Source organism: Ovis aries, chromosome 5 (genome assembly GCF_016772045.2).
Source record: "Ovis aries strain OAR_USU_Benz2616 breed Rambouillet chromosome 5, ARS-UI_Ramb_v3.0, whole genome shotgun sequence".
NCBI classification, from domain to species: Eukaryota; Metazoa; Chordata; class Mammalia; order Artiodactyla; family Bovidae; genus Ovis; species Ovis aries.
The window spans coordinates 32,320,543-32,347,343 of NC_056058.1; the positions used below are offsets into that span (position 1 = coordinate 32,320,543).

Here is a 26,801-nt window from a genome sequence, read left to right on the forward strand (position 1 = left end):
AAGGGGAACACAAAGATAACCTAAAAATAAATTTACTCACAGGAGTATCTCATTTTAGTGCTGGAGCCTATAGCAAAGACTCAGGGCCAGAGTTCTAGCTTTCCACCCAGAGCCTCTGGTATGGAATTCCTCCTTCCACGCTGAGGCAGGGTGGCATTCCCTCTGGAGAAATCCAGGGCTCTACCTTCCTGCTCTACCAGTGGCTTGGTTTCCATGATTAAAATGGCAATGAAAAATTCAGATGACAACAATCAACAATCAGAATCACAGAATTTCAGAGCTGAAGGGATTAGAGATTATCCAGTCTATACCTTACATTTCTCAGATGTGGTGATTATGACCCAGAGGGACGACTATCTCAGCAAAGTCACCTAGCAGGTCACCACACAGCCCACCTTCCACACACCTATCTAGAGCTTTCTCCATTATACAGTACCAAAAAACATTTGTGTGCTAAGTTGCTTCAGTCGTGTCTGACTCTTTGTGATCCTATGGATAGTAGCCTGTCAGGCTCCTCTGTCCATGGGATTCTCCAGGCAAGAACGTTGGAGTGGGTTGCTATGCCCTCCTCCAGGGGAATCTTCCCAACCCAGGGATCGAACCCGTGTCCCTCACATCTACCTGCACTGGTAGGCAGGTTCTTTATCACTAGCACCACCTGAGAAGCCCCAAAATATCTGCTGCTGCTGCTGCTGCTGCTAAGTCACTTCAGTCGTGTCTGACTCTGTGAGACCCCATAGACGGCAGCCCACCAGGCTCCCCTGTCCCTGGGATTCTCCAGGCAAGAACACTGGAGTGGGTTGCCATTTCCTTCTCCAATGCATGAAAGTGAAAAGTGAAGTCGCTCAGTCGTGTCCGACTCTTACAATAGAACTTAGCGACCCCATGGACTGCAGCCCACCAGGCTCTTCCGTCCATGGGATTTTCCAGGCAAGAGTGCTGGAGTGGGGTGCCAAAAATATCTGCATTCTCTGCTAAACCATTTCAAAAATATCACATAAGAAAAATGTGTCTATAATATTTCCCTGGACAGAAACAATCATGCTTAAAAAAATTATGAGAACATATGTAGAGATAGCGCAGACAAATCTTATTTTAGATCTTATTTCTTTCTCCACCAAATTCATTACTAGAATGTCTACCAAGTGTCAATACTGACACATTGAAGTGTCACCTTCCTTCTCCCACCCCTTGTGTTAACAAGCAAGTGCTACTAACACCACTGACCTGTTATCAGCAAGACAAGCAGCACTCAGGTTGTCTGCAGGCCTCATAATGGATTTTCAAACCTGGGACTACCCCATGCTGTGAGACTCTGGAGCCATATTTCTGTTACTCCCCACTCCCTTTCCCATTCACGCTGCACAGTCTAAATCAAGGGTGTTGAATAGCTCTGACAGAAGTCTGTTCAAGAACTAAACATCATAGAGCCGTCAGCTCCACCCTCCAACCCCTGGAGCAAGGTTACCAACCTTGGGCAAGAGTTACAAGCTTCCTCAGTAATGCCTGTGTTTCTTTCATTTTTTTTTTTAACTGACCTATAGGTGATTTACACTGTTTCAGGTTACAGCTAATTGACTCACCTATACATATATATATTCTTTTTTTCAGATTCTTTTCCATTATATGCTATTATAAGATATTTGAATATAGTTACCTGTGCTATATAGAAGGTCCTTGCTGAGCCTATATTTCTTCATGAGGAAGCACAGCAATATGGTTAAGAACCAAAGGATGTGAATATCAGCTTTGGTTTTGGCCTTGGGTAAGGATTTAAACTCTCATGGTCTCAGTTTCCTCATCTTTAAGAAGGAAATAATAACAATAGAACTGAGGATTTGGTAGAGGCTCAACATTTATTGAGCCTGGTACAAAGCACATAGTAAGTGCTTGATGAATAATGAGGGTCTACCACCACAGCTGGTTTACCAGGAGCCAACCAGAGGCCAAAGACAAAAACATAGGCAGCTGGGCATAGAAAAAGAAGAAAAAGCCTTCTGCAGGATTTCTGCTAAATTAACAAAAGAGGAATAAAAAATAGCTACATTTTTATACAAGTTCATATTTGCCTATGGAGAGTCCTTGGAGCAATAGACTCATTGCAAGGTCTGTCTCAACTGAGACTTAAAACACTAGATCTGGGTTGGTGCAGCCACTGTGGAAAACAGCATGGCAGTTCCTCAAATAAATACAGAACCACCATATGACCCAGCCATTCCTCTCTGGGTATTTATCTGAAGAAAGTGAAAACACTAATTCAGAAAGACATATGCACCACTGTGTTCACTGCAACATCATCTACAATAACCAACATATGGAAACAACCACATCCACTGACAGTCAAATGGATAAAGAAGATATATATATATACAGATATATATATGTATATATATAATGGAATATTTGTTGTTTAGTTGCTAAGTAGTATCCTACTCTTTTGTGATCTCATGGACTGTAACTCACCAGGGTCCTCTGTCCATGGGATTTCTCAGGCAAGAATACTGGAGTGGGTTGCCATTTCCTTCTCCAGGGGATCTTTTGGACTCAGGGATCAAACCAGTGTCTCCTACACTGGCAGGTGGATTCTTGACCACTGAACCACCAGAGAAGCCTTATAATGGAATATACTCAGTCATAAGAGAATGAACTCTTGCTGTTTATGACAACATGATGGATCCTGAGGGCATTATGCTCAGTGAAACAGGTCAAAGAAAGACAAATACTATATGATTTCACTTATATGTAGAATGTAAGAAACAAAACAAATGAACAAACAGAATAAAACTAAACTCATAGATATAGAGAATGGAACGGGGTAGCCAGGCGGAGGAGGGTTGCAGGGGGTGGACAAAATGGATAAAGGGGGTAGGGGTCAAGAGGTACAAATGCCCAGTTATAAAATAAACAAGTCATGGGGATGTAATGTACAGCATGGTGATTATAGTCAATAATATTGTAGTATGTGGTCTTCCTCGATGGCTCAGCAGTAAAGAATCTGCCTACAATGAAGACTTGATTTTTTTTGTTAATTATTTTTTTATTGAAGGATAATTGCTTTAAAGAAGTTTGCTGTTTTCTGTCAAACCTCAACATGGATCAGCCATAGCTATACATATACCCTCTCCCTTTCGAAACTCCCTGCCAACTCCCTCCCCCATCCCATCCCTCCAGGTTGATACAGTGCCCCTGTTTGAGTTTCCTGAACCATACAGCAAATTCCCGTTGGCTATCTATTTTACGTACAGTAATGTAAGTTTCCATGTTGTTCTTTCCATATAGCTCACCCTCCCCTCCCATCTCCCCATGTCCATAAATCTATTCTCAATGTCTGTTTCTCCATTTTTGCCCTGTAAATAAACTCAGTTTTGATCCTTGGGTTGGAAAGATCCCCTGGAGGAGGAAATGGCAACCTACTCCAGTATTCTTGCCTGAAGAATCCCATGGACAGAGAAGCCTGGTGGGCTCTAGTCCAAAGGGTCAAAAAGAGTCGGACACAATTGAGCAGTTGAGCACATTGTAGTATATATTTGGAAGCTGCCAAGAACATAAATCTTCAAAGCTCTCACCACAAGAAAAAATGCAGGTGAATGTTTTTAAAAGCCATATACCACAATGCTCTTTTTTTTTCTTTTTAAAATTACATGGACCTGAGATACTCTAGGACTTCCCTCATAGCTCAGTTGGTAAAGAATCTGCCTGCAATGTAGGAGATCCCAGAGGTTCTCCAGAAGAAAGAAAGGGAAAAAAAAAAAAAAAGCACAACCACAGGCCAGGACCTGACAAGGAGAGCCAGGGCAGGGAAATCTCTGGACCATAGTGCAAGTCAAGCCTAAAATCGGGCAAGGTCATACCCATATGACAGTGCTCAGAGAATTACGAGGTAACAGAGGTCAAAGGCCACAAACTCAACTGATAAACAGAATGTGTGGCTGACCCAGGTAATAAAGAAGCAAGCAGCAGGGGCTTTGGCCAATGTGGTATCAATGCTGACCACTTGGCATTTCCATTTCAAAAACTAAAGAATGTGTTTGTGTATAAGAAAATCAGGGATCATGTCTGGGCAAGGGCTCCCATTATAATGTCCTGTCATTGGTTCTGGTGATCAAAAAGGGAAGAGGAAAAAGGTCAGCCAGGAAAGGAACGGTCAGGCACCCTCAGAGATGCAGGGGCCCGGGCCATAACACTCACAGTGAGAAATAAAGTACTGGCCGTGGGGAGGGCACGTAGACAGGTGTGGGGACCATGGTGGCGTCTGGTGTGGGGCCAACACTCTGTGAGCCAGGCGTTCCTAATGCTCATCTTGAGAACATGGTGTAACAACTCGATGCAGTGAGGTCAGGGACAAGGTTCCACAGGTGCAGCGCCCAAATACCTGCTCAGAGAAGGGCCTCCATGGGGAGCTGAGTCTGAGGCAAGGGCGCACCTGATTGGAGGAAAAGAGCCAAAGGGGCAGGGCAGTTCTGAACAGGCTAAGGGAAAGGGGAAAAAACACACCTTTCCAATTCATTCATTTCTTGAAAAAGGATATATTTAATGCTCTTTATCCATTACAAGGTACAGTTGAGGTTACAAAAATAAAAAGCCATAGTTACTGGGAGCAAGTGGCTCATCATTTTAGGTTAATGAGAGGGAGAGATTGTTTGGCACCAGGGTTGACCAAGTCATAAACTTGGACTTGGTAACATACTAGCTCACTAAGCACTGTGTTGGAAGGCTAGACAGATAGCAGACTGAAGGGGAAAGATGTGCAGTAGTTGCTCTCAAAAGCAACCTATAGAGGCTAATTAAATTAAATTATCATCATCGTCAGACTTTTGACAATGATACTTTGTCTGAAGAAAGTGGAGTAACATATTTAAGATTCTCAAGGAAAGAAAATGTGAGCCAAGTAGATTATACCCAGCAAAACTGACCTTTAATATAAAGGTCATGATTTTATCAAGAAATTAGCAGCAAAGAAGAAATTATAGAATACTATTCCCATGAGCCTTACCTAAGGAATCCACTAGAGAAACAGCTTCAGTCAAAATTTGTAGAGGTAGTGATATGAGGATTGATGATAAGCATGACATGTTTAGTTATCTGTAGACATATGACTGAATGAGCACTGAAAGGGATCTATTTTAGTATATAATGGCTATATTATCTGACAGTGTAGATATAGTACAACCATTTACAAAATTGGGGAAGAATGAGTAAGGACATGCCAAATAAATTACTTTTACTGTTTTCATTAATCATAGCTGATTATTTAGAGACAGATATATGTGTAATACAGGATAATAAATGGGTAATTAAAAGATATTCTATCTCCCTTGGGACTAAAAAGCAAAGATTGTAAGTATTAAAGAAAGCAAATACAACTGCAACATAGAAAAGATTAAACAAAACCCCATAGTCTTGACTTTGAACTGGAAATATCAACATTAACTCACAAAGTATTTCATCTTTATATGTGTATATATGTTTGTATGTAAATGCATATGTATTTTCTCAGCTCTGACCAATGAAAGAGCCTATAAGCAATGACCATTCAGTGAATGAATATCTCTAGTGCCTGGGTTATGGTCCTAAAATACCATTCTCATTAAAAGAAACCAGAGACTCTTAAAGAAACAGTTGAATCCAAGTCTAGGCAAAAAATGTACAAGACAGCCCTGGATCACCTTAACACTAGATATTATGGAAGCTAAGATCATGTCAGAAGGACTCAGGAGCCAAGTTGAAGAAGTTCCCACTAGTCAAAGATGGGACAATTTGAGCCTTATTAAGTATTTTTTAATCCCATGATCATGGTAATTTTAAAAAATACCCTAATTGGTCACCTCCTGAGAATGACAGGAAACCAATTAATTCTTAAGAACCAAATAAGTCAAAGGAAAAAATTGAGCATTTATCCTGTTTTTTTTCTCCCCTGTGTAAGCTGCACACTGTGTAATCAAATAACAGATTGAAGGGATATCTATCTTTATAAAGTTATTCCAGCTAATAAAGTAAAGCAAAATGGTAGAATGAGAATATCACTATTTTGCAATCTCCAGAGAATTAATAGGTCAAGACATTAAGGATCAACAGCTTCTGAAGGCAAAAGAGTGAAAAAATCAGATGTTGTGTGCCTCTCAGTGAAAGAATCCAACAGCACCTCTAATCTGAGCAAGAGAATCAAACCTGAATCTGATCAATCCTCTGGATCCAGACACAGGAAATAGAGGGCAAAGGCATAACCTGAAGTGTGCCAGGAGGGCACTTGTTAATAAGACTGTGGGAAGGACATCCCTTTTGGTCCAGTGGCTAAGACTCCACACTTCCAATGTGGAGGGGGGAGGTGCTTGGGCTCAATACCTGTTCAGGGAACTAGATACCACATGCCACAGCTAAGAGTTCATATGCCTCAACTGAAGATCCTGCATGCCGCAACAAAGACTGAAGATCCCATGTGCCACAAAACTAAGACCTGGTGCAGTCAAAGAAAGAAAAATAAATGCTAAACAAAAACAAAAAATCTCTACACGTCAAATGGTCCAGATCCTTCAACAACAAAAACTATTTTTTTAAGTGAGGGAGGATGTTAAAGAAATCTATAGATTAAAAGAGACTTCTCTGTGGCACAGTGGTTAAGAGCCTGCCTGCCAATGCAGCGGACCTGCGTTTGACCCCTGGTCTAGGAAGACCCCACATGCCTTGGTGAACTACTGAGCCTGTGCTCTAGAGCCTGAGAGCCGGAACCCCTGAAGGCCACACACCCTAGAACCTGTGCTCTGGAACAAAAGAATCCGCAGCAACGAGAAGCCGGTGCACCACAATTAGAGAGCAGCCCCTGCTCACTGCAACTAGAGAGAAGACCAGCACAAACAAAAATAAATAAGAGACTTAAAGGACACACATTTTAAAAAATAGCCAAGACTAAACTGCAGTGTATCAGGCTGCTCACTTGGGTGATAAAACCATAAAAAGATGCAAGGAAGTGATTACTGTAAAGGTTAGGATGGCATTTACTTTTGGAGGGATGAAGGCAAATGTGATTAGGGAGGGTATTTAAAGGCACTTTTGGGGAAGTTGGCAAAGTTCTATTTCTTAATCTGAGTGACAGATGTATGAGTATCTTATAATAATTTATTAAGGTGTTAATTTGTTACATGAGTGTTCTTTTTTTGTTATTTGTGTTTTATTTTACAATAAAAAGGTTTTAAAAGTATTAAGAAAATCTAACATTTCCCCCATATCATATAAAAAAAAACTCAAAATAGATTAAAGATATAAACCTAAGAGTGGAAACCATAAAACTCCTAGAAGGAAACATAGGTAGTCTTTGACATAAATTGTAGCAATATTTTTTTGGATCTATTTCCTATGGCAAAGGAAACAAAATAAAAAAAATAAGCGGGGTCTAATTAAACTTAGAAGGTTTAACATAAAGGAAACCATCTACAAAACTAAAAGACAGCCTACTGAATGAGAGAAAGTATTTGCAAATGATGTGACCTATATAACAGGTTAGTATCCAAAATATGCAGACTGCTCATATAACTCAATATCAAAAAAACAACAACCCAATCAAAAATTGGGCAGATGACCTGAATAGACATTTATCCAGAGAAGACATACAGATGGCCGACAGGCACATGAAAAGATGCTCAATGTCGCTACTCATCAGAGAAATACAAGCCAAAACCACAATGAGATGTCACCTCACACCTGTCAGAATGGTTATCACCAAAAAGACCACAAATACCAAATCCTGGCAAGAATGTGGAGGAAAAGGAAACCCTTATGCCCTGTTATGGGAATGCAAGTTGGTGCAGCCACTATGGAAACTAGCGTGGGGTTTCCTCAAAAATCTAAAAATAGAGCTACCATGTGATGCAGGGCTTCCTAGGTGGCATCAGTGAGAACGGTCTGCCAGTGCAGGAAACCTAGAGACCTGGGTTCCATCCCTGGAGCTGAAAGGTCCCCTGGAGGAGGGAATGGCAACCCATTCCAGTATTCTTGCCTGGAGAATCCCATGGACATGGAAGCAACCTCAGTGCTCATGGACAGACCAGTGGATGAAGAACTGGTGTGTATTAAATACACATGGAATATTACTCAGTCATAAAAATTTTTTTTTTTTACCATTTTAACAACATGGTTGGAACTGAGTATTATGCTTAGTAAGACAAGTCAGACAAAGAAAGATAAATATTGCATTTATTGCTTATACATGGAATCTAATAACACAAATGAATGAGTATAACAAAGCAGAAACAAACTCACAGATACACAGAGAGAACAAACTACTGACTGCAGTTACCACTGAAGAGAGGGAAGAGGGAACGGGAAAGATGAAGGGAAGGGTATTAAGAAGTACAAACTCATATATATTAGTAAATAGTAATATAATATAGTAAAAAAATATAATATAGTAAATAATATAATAAATAATATATTATATATAATATAATAATAAATAATATAATATAGTAAATAATATATATTATTACAAATAAATATAGCACAGGGAATATAACAAATATTTTATAATAACTTTAAATGGAATATAATCTACAAAAATATTGAATCACTATGTTGTATTAATATTATAAATCAACTATACTTCATTTAAAGAAAAGGCAAAAAAAAGTTAAGTTAAAGTTAAGTTAACTTTTAAGTTAAAAAAAGAAAAAGAAAATCTAGACTTGTCAGCACAGTAAGAGCCAACTGGTAGAAAACCCAGCAAGATAACAGAGAAGCAGCCAGTCAGCCTGGAGCCAGTGTCTTATGAAGGCCTTCTGTCTCAATGAATTGCTCATGGTGACATTAAATTATTTCTTTTTGTTCTTTTTTTTTTTTTTTAAGTCCTGCCACATAACATGTGGGAGGTTTAATTCCTAGACAAGGGATCCAACCTGTGCCTCCTGTAGTGGAAGCTCACAGTCTTAACCACTGGGCCACCAGGGAAGTCCCTGATTTCATCTATATTGTTATAATGAAAACTTGCCTTGTAACACTTCAAATCATATTTTAAAGCGTAAGGCAAATAGTGTACTCCAAAATATCTCAAAGGTGCTCTCAATTCAAAATGACCTCTTGGATGCCTAACTGGAATTGCAAATAACTGTTGGGTGTTGATTTCTCACAGATATAAGATTAATCACTTGACTCAAACTTGTAGCATTCAGCATACCAACATAAGGCAGCTTTGAGTTCCCAGAATTAGACAAGAACCTTACATCTCTTACTCCCCTACTCAGCTCTAGATGCAAATTTAAAAAAAACAAATGAGAAAAAAATTTTCCCCAAACATTAAACATCCTAAAGTTTGAGTGAACTGCCACACACAAGATATTATTACAGCTTTGGCAAGTGAGTTCAGGACTAAGAGAAAAGACACAAGCTCCCCAGGTCTGCACTGAACCCTGCAGACAGGACCTGGAGCAGCAGTTGCATTGCATGCCTGGATCAGAGTCACCAAACAAGAAGCATACTTAGCCCTGCCTCTGCTAAGACCAACTCCCAGCTGCCAAGTGTTCTGCAAGGTGCAGTCTCTGCACAATGACCATCAAGAAGTTTTCCTAGGACTTTCCTGATGACACAGTGGATAAGAATCCACCTGCCAATGCAGAGGACACAAGTTCAGTCTCTAGTCTGGGAAGATTCTGCATGCCTCGGAGCCCGGGCTCGTCAAGAAGAGAAGTCACGGCAGTGAGAAGCCTGTGTACAGCAACAAAGAGTAGCCTACAGGCGCTGCAACTAGAGAAAGCCTTCGATAGCAACAAAAGACTCAGCACAGCCAAAAAGAAACAAAAAAATTAATTTAAAAAGAGTTTTCCCAGATTTTACTGAATTTGCCACACACTATGATTCTACAACCTGAGCACAAATTTCCCATCTCAGACTGGCACTCTTCTGTAAAAGCCAATAATGAAACACACATTCCTCTGGGTTATGAAAATTGTCCAACGTCTTCCCAATACAAAAAAGGAGATAAATGTTATTTTCTACTTGGGAAGTGCAGCACCATTGATCTTGAACTTCCACATCCTTACTCTGAAATACATTGGTGAATTACATCTGAAATAAACATAGGACTTCAGTATCCTCTGCAATGGCAAGGGTCTGTGAATGATAGACCCTAAATGCCTGGACATGGCCCGCAGACTTAGTCTTCACTTGCACCTCGCTGAGGAGACGGAGGTGGCTTGTTGAAGGTCACTAGGTGAGTCAGTATCAATCGAGCACACTCTCAAGGTTCATCTTTCTACTACTAAAAACACCACAATGTCAATTCTATCTCAATCTTAAAATGTGAAGAATAAAATGGGACATAAACTGTGATGTAGACTCTGGCTGGAGGAGTCTAGAGCAGTTTTATTGAAGGGTAATATCCTGCAGCCGTTCAGAGCACGAGGATGGGATGAAGCTGAGGGTGTGGCTCCCTACTCAGCCACGCATCTGTGGCAGGTCATTTAACCTCCCAGAGCCTCAGTGCAGATTAACAACAATACCTTTCTCATAGATCTGTCAGGAAGATGAATTTAACAATGTGTATAAAGCATTTAGCACAGTGCCCACCCCATTGTAAGTACTCAAAAAGTACCGTTGTTGGATTGGGGTTGTAAACACTTCTATAAACATATAGAACTCTCTATCTGATGAACATCTGCTAGGTTTCAATGCAGCCTACTGTCTCCAAAGTAAGTGGTGCTATTTTTATAAACCCACAACATCAAAAAGTCATTACTAACAGTGCTTAAGTATACATGTGTGATTAATACCTTCCATATCTCTGCTTTGGTTTTTTTTTTTTCCCAACTACTCATCCTGGGTGGATAATTTTAATTCTAATAAAACCATGGATTATTATTATCATTAATAGTGATGGCTTAGCTAGAGAGTTTCTAGAGCTTGGAAGCCTAGGGCTGGTGCAGATATTATTTGTCTGCCCAATAATCATGCCTCTCTCCCTTGTTCCCATTAGTACTGCCAACTCCCACAGTAGAAATGTTCCCCTTACTATCCACTACTTACTTTCACAGTTTCCCTGGCAGCTGTGACTCAGTTCTGGCCAGTGAGGCTTGAGGAGGCTTCAGGAAAGATTTATCCTCTGATGCAAAGAGATGGGGACTTCCCTCGTGGTCCAGTGGTTAAAACTCCACACTTCCAATGCAGGCACTTCGGGTTTGATCCCTGGTCAGGATGGCTTAAGTGGTAAAGAATCCACCTGCAATGCAGGAGACACAGAAGACATGGGTTCGATCCCCAGGTCAGGAAGATCCCCTGGAGGAAGACATGACAACCTACTGCAGTATTCTTGCCTGAAAAATCCCATAGATGGATTAGCCTGGAAGGCTACAGTCCATAGGGCTGCCAAGAGTTGTACACAATTGAGCACATACACGCAAAAAAACCACACACACAGGGAGGATCCCACATGCTATGCAGCATGGCCCAGCCTGGCCCCCAGATAGAAAGAAATAACTAAGTAGAAAGAAAAAAGACAGACACTACAGGAGAACAGACTTATTGCCGCCCTCTCTGTGCCCATCCCTCTCCCCATATCCACCAGCTCCTTCCGCCTTTGAATGAGTTTAGAGACACTTGTGATATCCATCACAGAAGAAGCTATTTTCTGTCTAGGAGGTCACAAGTCTGCAACTTAAAAAAACATAACATACTAAGAATGGGAGAAGAGAAGGATGGATGGAACCTGGTTCCTGATGATACTGCTTGAGGCACTGAGTCAACTCTGGGTTGGTACCTGTCACATCAGATAATTGAATGTCTTTACTGCTCAAACCACTGTTAGCTGGGCACTCTCTTACCTGCAGCCTAAAGCATTCTAATTACAGGCTGAATTGTGCCCCACCCCCAGCCCATCCTAATTGGTATGGGATAAATTGTGCGCCCTGTGGTCTTTCTCTGTCTCAGCCTCCTCCATCTGCCCCCTTTCCCAAATTGTGAGGCTGGAAAACCCCCGATGTGCTGGACTCAAGGGCAGCAAACCTGGGGGATGGCTGCCTAGAGAAGAAGGCTGAAGCAAGACTCAGATCATCCATACTTGTGGATCCCTGGTCAGAGGGAAAAAATCGTGGTTCCACTAAAACTGGAGAGATTTACACTCTCATATATTGAATTTCTCACCCCCACTACCTCAAAATGGGACTATACTTGGAGATACGGCCTTTAAAAAGTTTGATTCAAGTGCACTGAGGCTTCTCGGGTGGCCCTAATGCAATCTGACTGCTGTACTTACAAGAAGAAGAGACTTGGACACACAGACATGAGGGGCACATTTACAAAGAAGCCTGAGAGTTAACCAGCAGCTCTGGACTGCAGCAATATAAGGAAGTTCCTCAAGGCTGAAGGATTAAAAAATACGTGATGAAAATGGATCTATACTAAAGAATGAAGAGCCTCAAATAAGCAGATAAATATAAAAAACTTTTCCCCATGTTTTAATTTCTTCAAACAATCATTGTTTAAAGTGAAAACTAATAACCATGATTTCTGAGGATTATATCTGTAGATATAAACCATGTGATAATAACAAAAAGGCTATTATTGGAATACCTCCCTCCCCCTTTTTTTTTGACCATGCTGTATGACTTATATGTAGACGTAAACCATATGATAATACAAAGGATATTATTTGTAATACCCCCTCCCTTTTTGGGGGGCCACTCTGTACAACTTTCAGGACCTTAGTTCCTCAGTCAAGGGTTGAACCCAGGCCACTACAGTGAAAGTGCCCTGTCCTAATCACTAGACTGCCAGGGAACTCTCTGTAATAACCTTTACAAAAGAGATTGCTATAGATAAGACTTCTGCCCCCTCCCCTCCAAATTCATACAGTGAAGCCCAGGGTGAGAGAGGGCCTTTTAAAAAGTAATAAAGGTTAAATGAGGTCAAAAGAGTAGGACTCTAACCCAATATGAATGCTGTCCTTATAAAGAGAAAGAGCCCATAGCTGCATGCACACTGAGGAAAGACCATGTAAAGAAACAAGGTGATCACCTTCAAACCTAGGAGAGAAGCCTCAGGAGAAATCATACCTGTCAACAACTTGATCTTGGTTTTCCAGCCTCCGGAACTGTGAGAAATAAATTCCTATTAAGCCACCCTGCTGCTGCTGCTGCTGCTAAGTTGCACCCAGTCTGCGGTATATTGTTATGATAGCCCCAGCAAACTGTTACAAGGATCTAGTATACTATTTATTATCATGAATATACAAATACTAGGGCAACCACAAAAGGGAACAGAACTTACAAAAGACCGATCGAAGGGTAAACTTTCAGGTGAACATGTTTATAAGGAACTCAGAGCCCAGGTATGCACCAGGAAGACCACGGTGATTCACTCTCTGCCCTGCGGTCTGTCTCTGCAAGTCACTGCCCAACCTCCTCCATCTGTCCCTTTTCCCAAACTGTGTCCCAAGTCAGATATTTAAACCTAAAAGAAAAAATCGTGCTTCTATGAAAATCAGTATTACGTATCATTACTAGTGGGCTTCCCTGGTGACTCTGGTAACGAATCTGCCTACCAGTGCAGGAGATGTGGGTTTGATCCCTGGGTTGGGAATATCCCCTGGAGAAGGAAATGGTAAGCCACTCCAGTATTCTTGCCTGGAAAAGCCCATGGGCAGAGGAGCCTGGCTGGCTACAGTCCACGGAGGTCACAAAGTGTCAGATATGACTGAGCAAATAAACAACGATCATCAGTAGTAGACCATTATTATTCAGTTTTCAAGGCTGCTATTAGAATGATAAATTAAAAACTGACCAGAATTTAGAAATAGGGAAGAAAGTACTGACACAACTCAAAATGCAAAATAAAGCAAAAAGGATGAGGAGGAAGAAGAAAAGGAAGAGGAAGTGGAGGAGGGGAGAGGGAGGAGGAAGTTAGAGCAAGCAAGACCATCACAAAGAAAATTGTTCTCCATTTTCTACTGCTCACCAATTACAACATGAGAAGGGCACCTTCAGAACAGGATAGAGTCCTGGAAGTGCCAGGACCTCTGGACAGAGAAGTAGACTCAGGGAAGAGAAAACAGGCCTCTTGGCAACTCAAGAGTCGTGAGGCTGGGGCTCCTCCCAACAGGTCCTACTCACCCATGTCAGTGATCAAAGAGACATGAGGTATCAAGTCAGCAGTACACTAAAGGATGAGGTCAGCACTGCCAGTGATTCGAAATCGAGATTGTGAACTAATGTGCACAGAGCAGACTCCCTGGTGTCCCTGCTTCATGGCTTTCAATTCCTGAATCTATCTGCAGGACACCACAAGTGGTTTTGGTTGTTATTTTTTGTTCCTGACCTGGCTGTTAGTCAACATTTTTCAACCCAGTGAGGATCTACTTGTATAAACTTTGTTATTTCTTAGGATGGGTACACAAGTGTTCATGTGGGGCATGCTCCTGACAATCATCTTTAAACTCTAAAGCTACTCTATTACTTTCAAGAGATTTGCACTTTCCACTGCCAAAAAACACAGAACACCTACAGATACCTGCTGAATGAATTATCTTTAGAGACCAAGACATTAAAACTGTTCTCCCAGGCTGCTGCTGCTAAGTCACTTCAGTCGTGTCTGACTCTGTGCGACCCCATAGATGGCAGCCCACCAGGCTAGGGGTTTTCAATTGGCTGGGTATCAGTCCCTGGGGATAGGGTGGGAGGGCTGTGAGGTTTGTTAAGAATACAGATTCCTAGGCCCCACTTTGTGATAACATAGTAGGTAGGGCCCAGGAATCTGCACCTTTTGGATCAGGCTTCCTAGATGATTCTAATTTGCAGTCATGTTGGGAGCTATGGCCCCAGATGAGCCCTAAAATAGAGCAACATGTTGGACAAATTCAAAGTTTCATTTGAGAGATCACCTCTGTGCCTGCTTAGATAGTCACATCCTCAAATCAGCCCACTCAGGGCACACAGGCAGGGACCCAGGAAGTTCCTTATAGACACAGAGTCTCTCACCTTAACAAGAAAAGCAGCTGCTTTTTCAAGAACCTTCATGTGTTCCAGGCCATAAAAAGCAAAGGAGGAAAACAGCTACACAGGGGCCATTGCTGAATGCCAGGAGAGGTCTGAGTTCACCACCTGTCCCAGGTATATTTGGTGAGTCACCCGGGGCTTATCTCTGCACTAAGGCAGACAGATTTCCATCACTGAGTCTAGACTGCTCTATCCTTCCAGGGCGGGGATAGTATTGAATCAAACACCAGCCATTTCCCAGAAAATTACTTCATCATTTTTAAGAAAGGAGAAGGGGGAGGGGAAAAGGAGTTTTTCCTGATCACAGAGGGATGGAATCAGGTATTAGATTTATTTCTTAAAGGTCTGAGTCACCAAAGCTTGCTCTGAACTTTGCAACCTCCGGCCAACACTGTACTGGCGCTTTATCTCAGAGGAAGGTAGCATTTCTATAGAATTCCCTTGTTACATTTCTATAGAATTCCCTTGTTCCCATCTATGTGTGTGTGTGAGAGAGCCTACACACAACTGAGGAAGCCAGAGATGGGAAAAGATGAGGACAGTGAGGGCTCCACAAGCATACACACAACCTCTGTCTCTTTCACTTTGGTTGACAGTCATGTTCTTTGCTGTTGTTCAGCCACTCGGTCGTGTCTAGCTCTTTGCGACCCCATGGACTGCAGCACGCCAGGCTTCCCTGTCCTTCCCTGTTTCCCAGAGTTTGCTCAGACTCGTGTCCATTGAGTTGATGATGCCATTTATAAGTCATGTTTTAAGGAACGCTTTTTTTTTTCTTTTGGCTGTATCACACAACATATGGGATCCAGTTCCCCGACCAGGGATCAAACCTATGCCCCCTTCATTGGAAGTACAGAGTCTTAACCACTGAACCCCCAGGGAAGTCCCAGGGAACTCATTTACTGACATAAAATAATACTCAGGAGTGGAGAAGGCTTGAACTAGGTGAATTTGGCTTAAAGGAATAAGAATCAGGCTTAAACAGGGTATTGGCCAGGTGGCTCCTTTCAAATGCTCACGGTGTCCTGTGTGCCCTGCGGAGTGCTGTGTTCCCGGAAGAGTTAGCTCCAGGGGACAGCCCTGGAGGTAGTGTCCCTGCCTTCTACAGCTGAGAACTCTCACAACTTTCCCTGAGGACAGACGAGGCAACTTTGAGACACCAAGGGCAGCAGAGACATCACTTCCTATCTGGCTTGGAAAATCTGGTTTCATCCATTACCTGTTTCAAATAAGAGCCCCCACAGGTGAAAGGGCAACCCATTGCTCACAAATGAACTGTAACAAATCTTTTAAAAATTTCCCTCATGTATAGGAAGGGTTACTGGATACCATGGCTCTTCTCCTGCCCAGACACATAAAATCCAGGTGCCCTGCTCTGGTTCATTTCTCTTCAGCAGCAGCAGCAAGATTTGCCTATATAATCACATGGTCCTGCAGCTGGGAATCACTGTGTGTGTGTGTGCACGCTCAGTTGTGTCTGACTCTTTGTGCCTCTATGGACTGTAGCCCGCCAGGCTCCTTAGTCCATGGGACGTTCCAGGCAAGAATACCGGAATGGGTTGCCATTTCCTACTCCAGGGTATCTTCCCCACTCAGGGATCGAACCTAAGTCTTTTATATCTCCTGCATTAGCATGTGGATTCTCTACCACTGTGCCTCCTGGGAAGCCCAGGAATCAATGAAGCCGTGCTACATGCCTGTTCTTCTCTGGGCTTCTCTGGCATCACCCGAGGCAAAAAAGGAAAGTTCATGTTAAAAGCATATGTGGTACAAGTCACCACTCTTCCTCTCTGCTCCACTATGTATAAACACCATCATCTTGAAATTAGAGTAATTTGGCCAGTCCAACAAAGTTGACCACTTGCTTTGGCACACTGGATATAAAGAGAGGAATATCCTGCTTAACTAACACAACAATTTGGTAATAGAAATATATATCCCCACTTTTTAGATAAAGCAACAGGCTCAAAGCTTAAGTAGCTTATCCCAAGTTACACAGCCAGTATTAGCCGAGATATGAACAGCTGATTTCATCAGTGTCCTGTGAACCAACCACTTTTTGACTAAACTAGAAATCATCTTAATCCCCAATGTTTAAGGAAATGATAACAAGTGGAAATTTGGATTTAATTCCATTCTCTGTTACTAAAGAAACAAACCCCAGTGTGTTTATAAGTTAGCTTGGGTTGCTCCAGGAAAGGCCCATTCCAGTGATCTCACCCATTTTTTTCTTTCTTTTTGGTGGGGACGATGGCTGCATGCCTACCCCTCAGTCACCTCGAGTGAAATATCTTCATGTTTGACCAGAGAGAGATCAATCACCCATCTTATTCTATGTGAAAAAGCACAATACAGAAATTCCTTTGTAGTCCAGTGGTTAGGACTCTGCATTTTGACTGCTGAGGGCTTGGGTTTGATCCCTGATCAGGCAATGGCACCCCACTCCAGTACTCTTGCCTGGAAAATCCTATGGACGGAGGAGCCTGGTGGGCTGCAGTCCATGGGGTCACTAAGAGTCGAACATGACTGAGCGACTTCACTTTCACTTTTCACTTTCATGCATTGGAGAAGGAAATGGCAACCCACTCCAGTGCTCTTGCCTGGAGAATCCCAGGGACAGGGGAGCATGGTGGGCTGCTGTCTATAGGGTCTCACAGAGTCGGACACAACTGAAGTGACTTAGCAGCAGCAGCAGCAGGCAATTAAGATCCCACAAGCCTTGTGGGCGGCCAAAAAAAAAAAAATATATATATATATATACACACATATATATATATACAATCCTGGGAAAACAAACTTAGTGATGTCCATCCAGCTTTGCAGCTGGCTCTGGTGGCTCAGCAGTAAAGAATCCATCTGCAATGCAGGAGATGCAGGTAGACAAGGGTTCGATCCCTGGGTCGGGAAGATCCCCTGGAGAAGGAAACAGCAACCCACTCCGGTATCCTTGCCTGGGAAATCCCAGGGACAGAGGAGCTTGGAGCGCTATAGTCCACCGGATTGCAAAGAGTTGGATAGGACTGAGTACACACACACACCCACACACACTGAATCTTTGCTACCTTGGTTCCGAACCATAAACACTTCTTTTCAGAGGAAAAGCAACTGCTCTCCGAAAGGATGAGTGGATGTTGTTTGATTATTGTGGAGCATGTGACACTTTAAAACAAGTTTCTCAGGTAATTTCCATGCTTCACATGCAAGACCAAGAAAACAAAGCCTATGGACTCAGTTCAGTCGCTCAGTCGTGTCCGACTCTTTCCAACCCCATGAATCGCAGCACACCAGGCCTCCCTGTCCATCACCAACTCCCGGAGTTCACTCAAACTCACGTCCATCGAGTCCATGATGCCATCCAGCCATCTCATCCTCTGTCGTCGCCTTCTCCTCCTGCCCCCAATCCCTCCCAGCATCAGAGTCTTTCCCAATGAGTCAAATCTTCACATGAGGTGGCCAAAGTACTGGAGTTTCAGCTTTAGCATCATTCCTTCCAAAAGAACACCCAGGGCTGATCTCCTTTAGAATGGATTGGTTAGATCCCCTTGCAGTCCAAGGGACTCTCAAGAGTCTTCTCCAACAACACAGTTCAAAAGCATCAATTCTTCGGGGCTCAGCTTTCTTCACAGTCCAACTCTCATATCCATACGTGACCACTGGAAAAACCATAGCCTTGACTAAATGGACCTTTGTTGGCAAAGTAATGTCTCTGCTTTTGAATATGTTATCTAGGTTGGTCATAACTTTCCTTCCAAGGTGTAAGCGTCTTTTAATTTCATGGCTCAGGTTTATTTCAATTATGCCTCTGGTCATTTGAAATAGACATCAGAAGAAAGATGTTTATTTCAGCTTATTATTGAAAAATAAAAAATATTTTGAAAATGGTTCATCTACTGTGCTAAGGAAGTGCCTTTACTTTCCTTTGTGAAACTCAGAAGGATTGCGAACTCATCTTTGAACTATCAATTTACCTTCAGGGACCTGTTCAAATATTTTTGTGCATGTCACCAGCCATCTTGGATCCCAGGCCTTGGTGGGAACATGAGAGAGTTGCACAGTGCCATTCACAGAGTAGGAGCTCAATAATACCTGCTGCCTGAATGAATGGAGCCCTGGCAAGCTGGATGGAGGGGATGCACCTCTCAACTTGTATAAGGGCCAATGCTACTATCTAAGACTCTTGGGCCAGATGGTCCCTAAGGTACCACGGGCCAGATGGTCCCTAAGGTACCACTGGCCTCTCATTCTAGAATCATCTACCCACACTGGCAGCTCATTTCCTCCTCTTAAGGCCAAAATGCAGAATTCAAATTGACATTCACTGGTACTACTTAACCTCATTTACATTTTGCAGCAAGGTTCACTGATTCTTTTTCTTTTTACCCTTAATGACTCATCTATTTTTAGCTATTGGGAAGACCCACTGATGGGCAGAAGTCTAGAAACTGCAATTGGCTCAGACCCCTAGGCCAAAGTTATCAAAACTAGAGGGGGCAGGGAGCAGGAAGTAAACTGTTTCTCACAGGGAGACATGAAGGTTGAGGTGTTAAAAGCTCCTTTTTGGTGTTTGCTGAGTTCTTACCACGTGCATTTGGTATTAAAGGCAGGATGTGGGCAGCCTGAGGCAAGTTGAGGTGATAAAAGTTTATCTGGCACCATATAGTACCTTCTCTTACACTCTGCAGTGGAGCCGATTCTAGGAATACCAAACTGAGGGAGGCTTTCCCGATTTATCCAGGTTGGCCCCTGTGTCAGTGTCCATGGTACTGGGGTTGCGCTAATGCTCCTTCCACCTCTATGAGAAAACAGGTGGCCTTTATCTGTTTATCACCCACCCTCCCCTGCCTCCAAGAGATCACCCCATGCTGAACACCCTCAATTTGTACCATGCAAAAACAGAGGGGGTAGAGAATGGACTCTTCTGCAAGATGTGGAAGCAAAGCTAAATTCTGATTGAGGACAGATGAAATCTCCAAGAAGGAAATGTGTTCATTCCAAGGGGCTGATCCAAGCAGACGAGGATTAATTTAATCAACCAACTATGAGGTCTCTCAAGTGCCTCACACTAAGGCAGTCTCAGCTTCAAGGATCTGCTATTCGAAGTTCCCTAAGTCATAAACCACCCAGAAACTGCTCCTCCCCCAACATAAGATTTCCTAATGGGTACTGTTTAGATGCAATCATTTCTCTCCACACACCCTTTCCTCCAATTTCAACAGAATAAAGAATTGCAGAGAACAGGTCTCCTAAAATGCTCTGTTCCTGGCCGCTGCAGTGTGAGTACACAACCTCAGCTTCTGCCATTCCGTAGGGCTCCCAGAAAAGCCTGTCCACAACACTCACTACACAGAGGAAGACTATATCCAGTAACATAGTAGAAACAGAAAACTGAGAGATGACAAACATAAGTAGATTTTCTAGCTCACGCCACCCCTTTTCTCACTAGATTTAAACAGAACAAAAGGTACTAAGATTAAAGTCTCCTTAAAGAAAAAAAATGTAAGGGACCATCTGTGTAGAATTACTACATTTGGGGGGGAATCTTCTTGTATTCAATATTTTATTGATCATTCTTAAATTAGCAGCTAATCTAGATGGATATAATGGCTTAGAAGGCTTATTTCTGTTAATGCAAAGACCTTAATACCAAACATTCAATGTCTAAGGTATCCATATTTTACAGGGAGGAAGATGGTAGTCCATTTTCCTATACTTTATTTATTCAAGTTACAGGTATAAACTCAAAAGCCAAGCCAAGAAGTGGCAGAGCCAAGTAGTACATATGGGGCGGACTGGTACTCGCAAAACAATCTACAAAAAAGCCAGCTGTGTCACCATAACTTGCTGACTTAACTCCCCACGACAGATCTAATTAGAAGGTGGCAATAAATCTCTCCAGGTGTTTAATTAAGTGTGATAATTATTTCTTTCCTTAAAGAGGGATGGAATCATATGTTTACATTTCAAAGCATAATGTTTCCTTAGTTAAAACACTGTGGAAATACTTTTCTGAAACACAGGATTCAAACCAGGATAAAAATATCTGCTGTGATAAGCAGCACTTAAAGTGATTTATCAGCTCTAAGTTTCATATGCCAGGGCACAATGGCAACTTCAAGTCTGCTGTTCTGGTTATTTCCTTTAGCTATATAGTTTTGTTTTCCTTATGCCTCAATGAATAATTTCTACTCCATATGCCATTTTCCTGCCAGCATCTCATAAATGAAGTCTTATCAAGAAAGTGGGAAACCACTATGGGCATCCCTACTTCACAGCAAGAACATGACAAGAATAAACCGAGATACAGAAGAATTCAGAGACAGTTATAATTGGATGGGACCTCAGCAACCAGGGAATCATTTTACAGGTGGATTAGAGTACTGTCCTACTATCAATTAAATATAAATATGTTTTTTAGGGCAGAAATACACCCTGTATTGAAATAGTATTGACCTCCCCAATAAAAATTATGTACAGAAGGGTCGAATTATCAGTCTTAAGTAGCTCAAGGATTTCCGTTGTTTCAACATTGAGCACCCAACTCTCTTCCTCCTTCCTTGCTTCTCTCAGGGTACTGCGCCTCCTACCCAGTGCTATGTTTTAGGAAGTCAGTTGGCTTTAGCAAAACGGTGTTACTGAATCAATGAAGATCTTTTGGCCCCTAAACCCTGTTGGTCAACCTGGTGTTGAACTTGCCTACCAGCCGCCCAGGTTCTGAAGGCGCCCAAGTGTTCTTGCATCAGGTGCTGAGCGCGCAAAGACACGAACTCGCGCGCGCGCGCGCACACGCACACACGCGCACACACACACACACACACACACACTTTCTTCCTCAAAGGAAGTCTCCACCGAACGGTCTCAAGGCAAAACTCTAGTCGCTGCCCATTTTACAATGCAGGGTTGGATTACAATCTCAGGCCAGCATCTCGGTCTGCAATCTGGGACATTCTGATAACCGGGGCGGTCCTTTCGACAGCAGGAGCTGTGACCAGGAGGGCGTGATACGTAGCGGGGCCCCCATCTGCAGAAGGAACAGTAAGCGGCTCAGGGCAGGAGGGTGGAAGTTAAGGGGTCATCAGCTCGAGTCGGTAAGGGCTCCCAGCTGGAGGTCTCAGATTATCTCGGCGACACAGGAACTGGGTAAAACTCCGGGGAGTTTCCGGAGCTGTGCGCGCCTGCACACACACACACACACACGCGCGCGCACACACACACACACACACACACACACACACACACACAAGCTCAGACGCACGCACTCACAGCCACTCACATTTACTTCAGAAACTCTCTGTGAGCTGAAAGCTTGCCCCCAAGGAGCACCCCGCAGCCCAGAGGCCGGGGAAGTTCTGTGAGGATGTATGCGGGACCGGCGCGCCCGGGAGGCACTTACTCTCAAGAGGGGCCGGGTGGCGCGGGGACGCTAAGAGGCGAGCTGGGCGAGGTTACGGCGCGGAGCTGCCTAGCCCCTTGAACGATCGCGGGCTGCCGCGGACTCACCAGCAGAGCGCGGGCCAGAGACGGCGGGAGAAAAGGAGCCAGGGGCGGGAGAAAAGGAGCCGGGGGCGGGGACAGGAGGAAGAGCTAAAGGGCCAGGGGCGGGGCGGGAGGAGGATTTAGGAGACTGGGGGCGGAGCCGACCGAGGAGGAGGAGCCGGAGGCCGGGGGCGGAACGTGCGCGGAGGAGTTAAGGGCCGGGGGCGAGGAGAACCCGGGATTCAGAGGCGGGGCCTGGCACTGCAGGTCAGGAGTGGCCAGGGCTCGGGGAAATGCGGAGGAGGGCTGGACAGCGGCTCAGGAGCTGGACTTGAGCTGCAAGGCAAGACCTTTGGGCTCAAGGAGCGAGGACCGGCTGAGGAGATACGCAGGGAAGAAGTTACTTTTTGGGTCTTTCGGTTTCTTCAGCTATGAAAGTGAGATACCAGTCTCAAGTTTATAGAGTCTCTTAAGTGAGCTCATGCCAGGCACCTAACAAGTACGCATGTATTATCTATTATCTGTTGCCATTAGCTTCGTCGTAGACATCATTTTCCGTATAAGCCCCTAAATCCCGCCTGCCCTTTTTTTCTTTTTCTTTTCAGCCTTTGCTGACCTCAAGTCTACCTGGCAATAGCTGATGCATAAGTGATTCCTAAGTTTCCATTCGCGAGGGATGCAAGAGTTAACTTTTAAGAGTTAAAGGGTCATTGGATCCCAGCAAGTCAGTGTGGTCTAAGCCACCTCTGCGGACTTCAATGACTGCCCATACCCACAGAGTCTAAGAGTGGCTATTTACCGGAATGGGGCAGAATCTGGGCCCTGAACCCGAGGTAGTCATTCTCAAGGGCAAATGTTGCCAGACCTTCTTGGGAGTGTGACGAATCCATCCTTCATTAAGCACCTACTATATGATGGTTCTGTGCAGAGGGCTGGAAATATTAGTAATACTGTCAAAACTTCGTATGTGCTGGTCACTGTTATAATCCTCATAACAACTTATAGATCCTATAGCTACCTTAGTTTCGAAAAACTGAGATCATGGCTTCCGGTCTCATCACTTCATAGCAAATAGATGGGGAAAAAATGGAAACAGTGACATGCTTTATTTTCTTGAGCTTTAAAACCACTGCAAATGGTGACTGCAGCCATGAAATTACAAGACGTTTGCTCTTCGGAAGAAAAGCTATGACAAACCTAGACAGCATATTAAGAAGGAGAGACATCACTTTGCCAACAAAGGTCCATATAGTCAAAGTTATGGTTTTTCCAGTAGTCATGTATGGATGTAAGAGTTGAACCATAAAGAATGCTGAGTGCTGAAGAATTGATGCTTTCAAGCTGTGGTGCCGGAGAAGACTTTTGAGAGTCCTTTGGACAGCAAGGAGATCAAACCAGTCGATCCTAAGAAATCAACCCTGAATACTCATTGGGAGGACTGATGCTGAAGCTGACGCTCCAATCCTTTGGCCACCTGATGTGAAGAGCCGACTCATTGGAAAAGACTGTGATGCTGAAAAAGATTGAGGGCAGGAGGAGAAGGGTGCAACAGAGGATGAGATGATTGGATGGTATTATCAATTAATTGAACATGAGTTTGAGCAAATTCGGGAAAATAGTGAAGGACAGGGAAGGCTAGTGTGCTGCAGTCCATGGGGTCAGAAAGAGTTGGACACAACTGAGTACTGAACAACATAGCTACCTTAGTTTTACAAAGAGAAAGGGAGGCATAGCGAAATAAAATAATCTACCAACATTTCACATTTAGTGAGTGGCAGAGTATGGTTGGGACACAGGAAAGTAAACACATTTGGGTTTAATGACCACAATAGGAATATTCAGAAGGTTCAGAGATGTTTAGGACACTGTCCTGTGGGGAGGGGAGAGTCAGGAAGATTTTTCTGAAGGAGGTAATGTCTGAGCTCAATTTATAAGAAGGAATGGGAGCTTCCTTCTTCTAAGGAAGGACATGGTAAACATTTTTCAAGCATTAAGAAGGGTTGGTGAAGAAGTAGAACAATAGAAAAAGACCAAATCTAAGTGTTTTCTTCCTGTAGGAGTTGAAGAACATTAATTTGAGCATGGGAGACATACCAAATGTTCTAGAAAGGTTTCTCTGAAAACAGCATAGAAAACATCAGAGCTGGGAAATTTGCTTATGAAGTAATTGCAAGGATGGATGTTAGGATACAGCTCTATTGCTGCTGCTGCTAAGTCGCTTCAGTTGTGTCTGACTCTGTGCCACCCCATAGATGGCAGCCCACCAGGCTTCCCTGTCCCTGGGATTCTCCAAGCAAGAACACTGGAGTGGGCTGCCATTTCCTTCTCCAGTGTATGAAAGTGAAAAGTGAAAGTGAAGTCGCTCAGTCGTGATACAGCTCAGTCGTGTCTAACTCTTTGTGATCCCATGGACTGTAGCCCACCAGGCTCCTCTGTCCATGGGTATTCTCTGGGCAAGAATACTGGAGTGGGTTGCCATGCCCTCCTCCAGGGGATCTTCCTGACCCAGAGGTTGAACCCAAGTCTCCTGCACTGCAGGCAGATTCTTTACCACCTGAGCCACCAGGGAAGCCCTAGGATGCAGCAGGAGGCAGAATATGAATTTCAGGAAAGATGTCCCCACCCAAATCCCCAGAACCTGTGAATATGTTACCTTACATGGCAAAAGGGACTTGGCAGGTGTGATGAAGGCCAAAGAGAATGAGATGGGGAGATTATCTTGGATTATTTGGGTGGATCTAATCTAATTATATGATTCCCATGAAGAGGATGAATGAGTCAGAGAGATTCAAAGTATGAAAAGAACTTGACCTGGGTCAGGAGCCAAGGAATGTGGGTGGCCTCCAGAAGCTGGGAATGGACCTCAGCCAACAACAACAACAAAAAATGGGAATTTCACTCTAACACCATAAGGAAATGGATCCTCCCTTAGAGCCTCTGGAAAGGAATTCAGCTCGATTGACACTGAGTTTATCCTGGTGAGACCCTCCTCCCCCACCACTACTGGACTTCTGACCAGAAATGTAAAACTGTAAAGTAATAGATGTATGTTGTTTTAAACTCTTAAATTGGTGTTAATTTGTTTTGGCAGTAATAGGAAATAATTATAGACGCTGAATGCTTAAACTAAGTGGATGGAAAGATGGATTCAACACTTATAAGGCCCTGGAGATTGATGGGATGTGGGGGCTGAAGGAAGGAGATTAATCTAGGTTGATTTACTGGGTTTCTGGATTGGCAAGGCTGTCTTTGGTGATGCCACCCAGTGGAGGAGAGGACAAAGGCAGGTCTTTTTAGGATTAAAAAGGTTTACATACTTGCAGGCCTTCCCTACTCCTTAAAATCATTAGAAACAGTCCCCAAAAGTCCATGGGCGGTGATACTTGTTACTGCCTAGTCTTCTAGAAATGGATCTGCTCTGTGTAAGCTGGATGACTTTGGACAGAGCACAGAGCGTCAGTAAAACTTGGCTTCTTCTACTGTGTGGGATAGGAGGAGCCCCATCTGCATGATTCCTGGGTCAGCCAGGATGTCATGGTATCTATAACCTCAACCCAATAACTTGCACCATTGCTTAATTTCAGTCTCCCTTGCCTCAAGCTGTGCCCTGAAGCAGCACTCTCCAGAGATACTTCTATTTATACATAAAGATTCTTTAATCTTTTTCTTTATCATTCCACAGCCCTACTATGGCCTCTCATCCTTGGTCTTCACATGCTTTCTTTACCTCGTGCAGACCTGCATTTCTATTGACTTCGCTTCCTACCAGCCTAACCTGAAGAGCCAGCACCTCATTCACTCACTGCTAATGCCTCTCATTGCTTTATTCCATCGTCCTTTCCTTCTCTTACTTGGCACATCTTTCTATCCAATCCACATATTCGTATGTGCTACTTAAGAACCAAAAGATGTGAAACCTGATGCTCTGCAGGTTCATGATCTCTGATCTGTTAAATCCTCAAGCAGGCTTGCATCACTGATAGAAAGAAGGGAGTTCGATCTTTATCCCTTTCCTCAAGACATCTTTCACACCCCTAATCCTTCCTACACTTGATACACAATTTTACCTATTTCAAAGAAAATATACAGATCATCAGTACAGAATTTTCTCTACTTAGCCCAGCTAACAAAGATGCCATTTACATCCGCAATCACCTTGACTTCCTTTCCTCTGATCCCGGTGGATCAGAGCAAACCCATTCATCAGCTTTCAGGGTCCCTGAGGAGTCCTCCCTTCTATTTACAGAGGCTGTATTCTGTTGAATATCCATTCTTTTATCTTCAACCTCTCAATTTCTATACTTTCCCCACAAAAGATTTTTTTTTAATGCTAAAATAATAAAATTTAAATAGCACCACGGA

At 43.2% G+C, this 26,801-nt stretch overlaps 1 protein-coding gene and 1 long non-coding RNA gene across 4 annotated transcripts in view; one reads left to right on the forward strand and one right to left on the reverse strand.

Annotated features, from left to right (window-relative positions):
- The window catches only part of TNFAIP8 (TNF alpha induced protein 8), a 143,263-nt gene extending 120,709 nt beyond the window's left edge, over positions 1 to 22,554 (reverse strand). The window contains exons 1-2 of one of the 3 annotated variants that reach the window (XM_060416349.1): positions 22,464 to 22,554; positions 11,008 to 11,200 (exon numbers count right to left, since the gene is read on the reverse strand). In XM_060416349.1, coding sequence (XP_060272332.1) covers position 11,008 — 1 coding nt within the window. In that variant the 5' untranslated portion in view covers positions 11,009 to 11,200; positions 22,464 to 22,554. Of the gene's footprint in view, positions 1 to 11,007; positions 11,201 to 13,031; positions 13,163 to 22,356 lie in introns of those variants that run through there. The other 2 variants (XM_042250321.2, XM_042250322.2) reach the window with 2 other exon arrangements.
- Positions 14,441 to 26,801, forward strand: LOC132659878 (uncharacterized). Its single transcript, XR_009600842.1, has 2 exons — positions 14,441 to 21,998; positions 23,045 to 26,801. It is a non-coding gene; the product is annotated as an uncharacterized LOC132659878 (long non-coding RNA).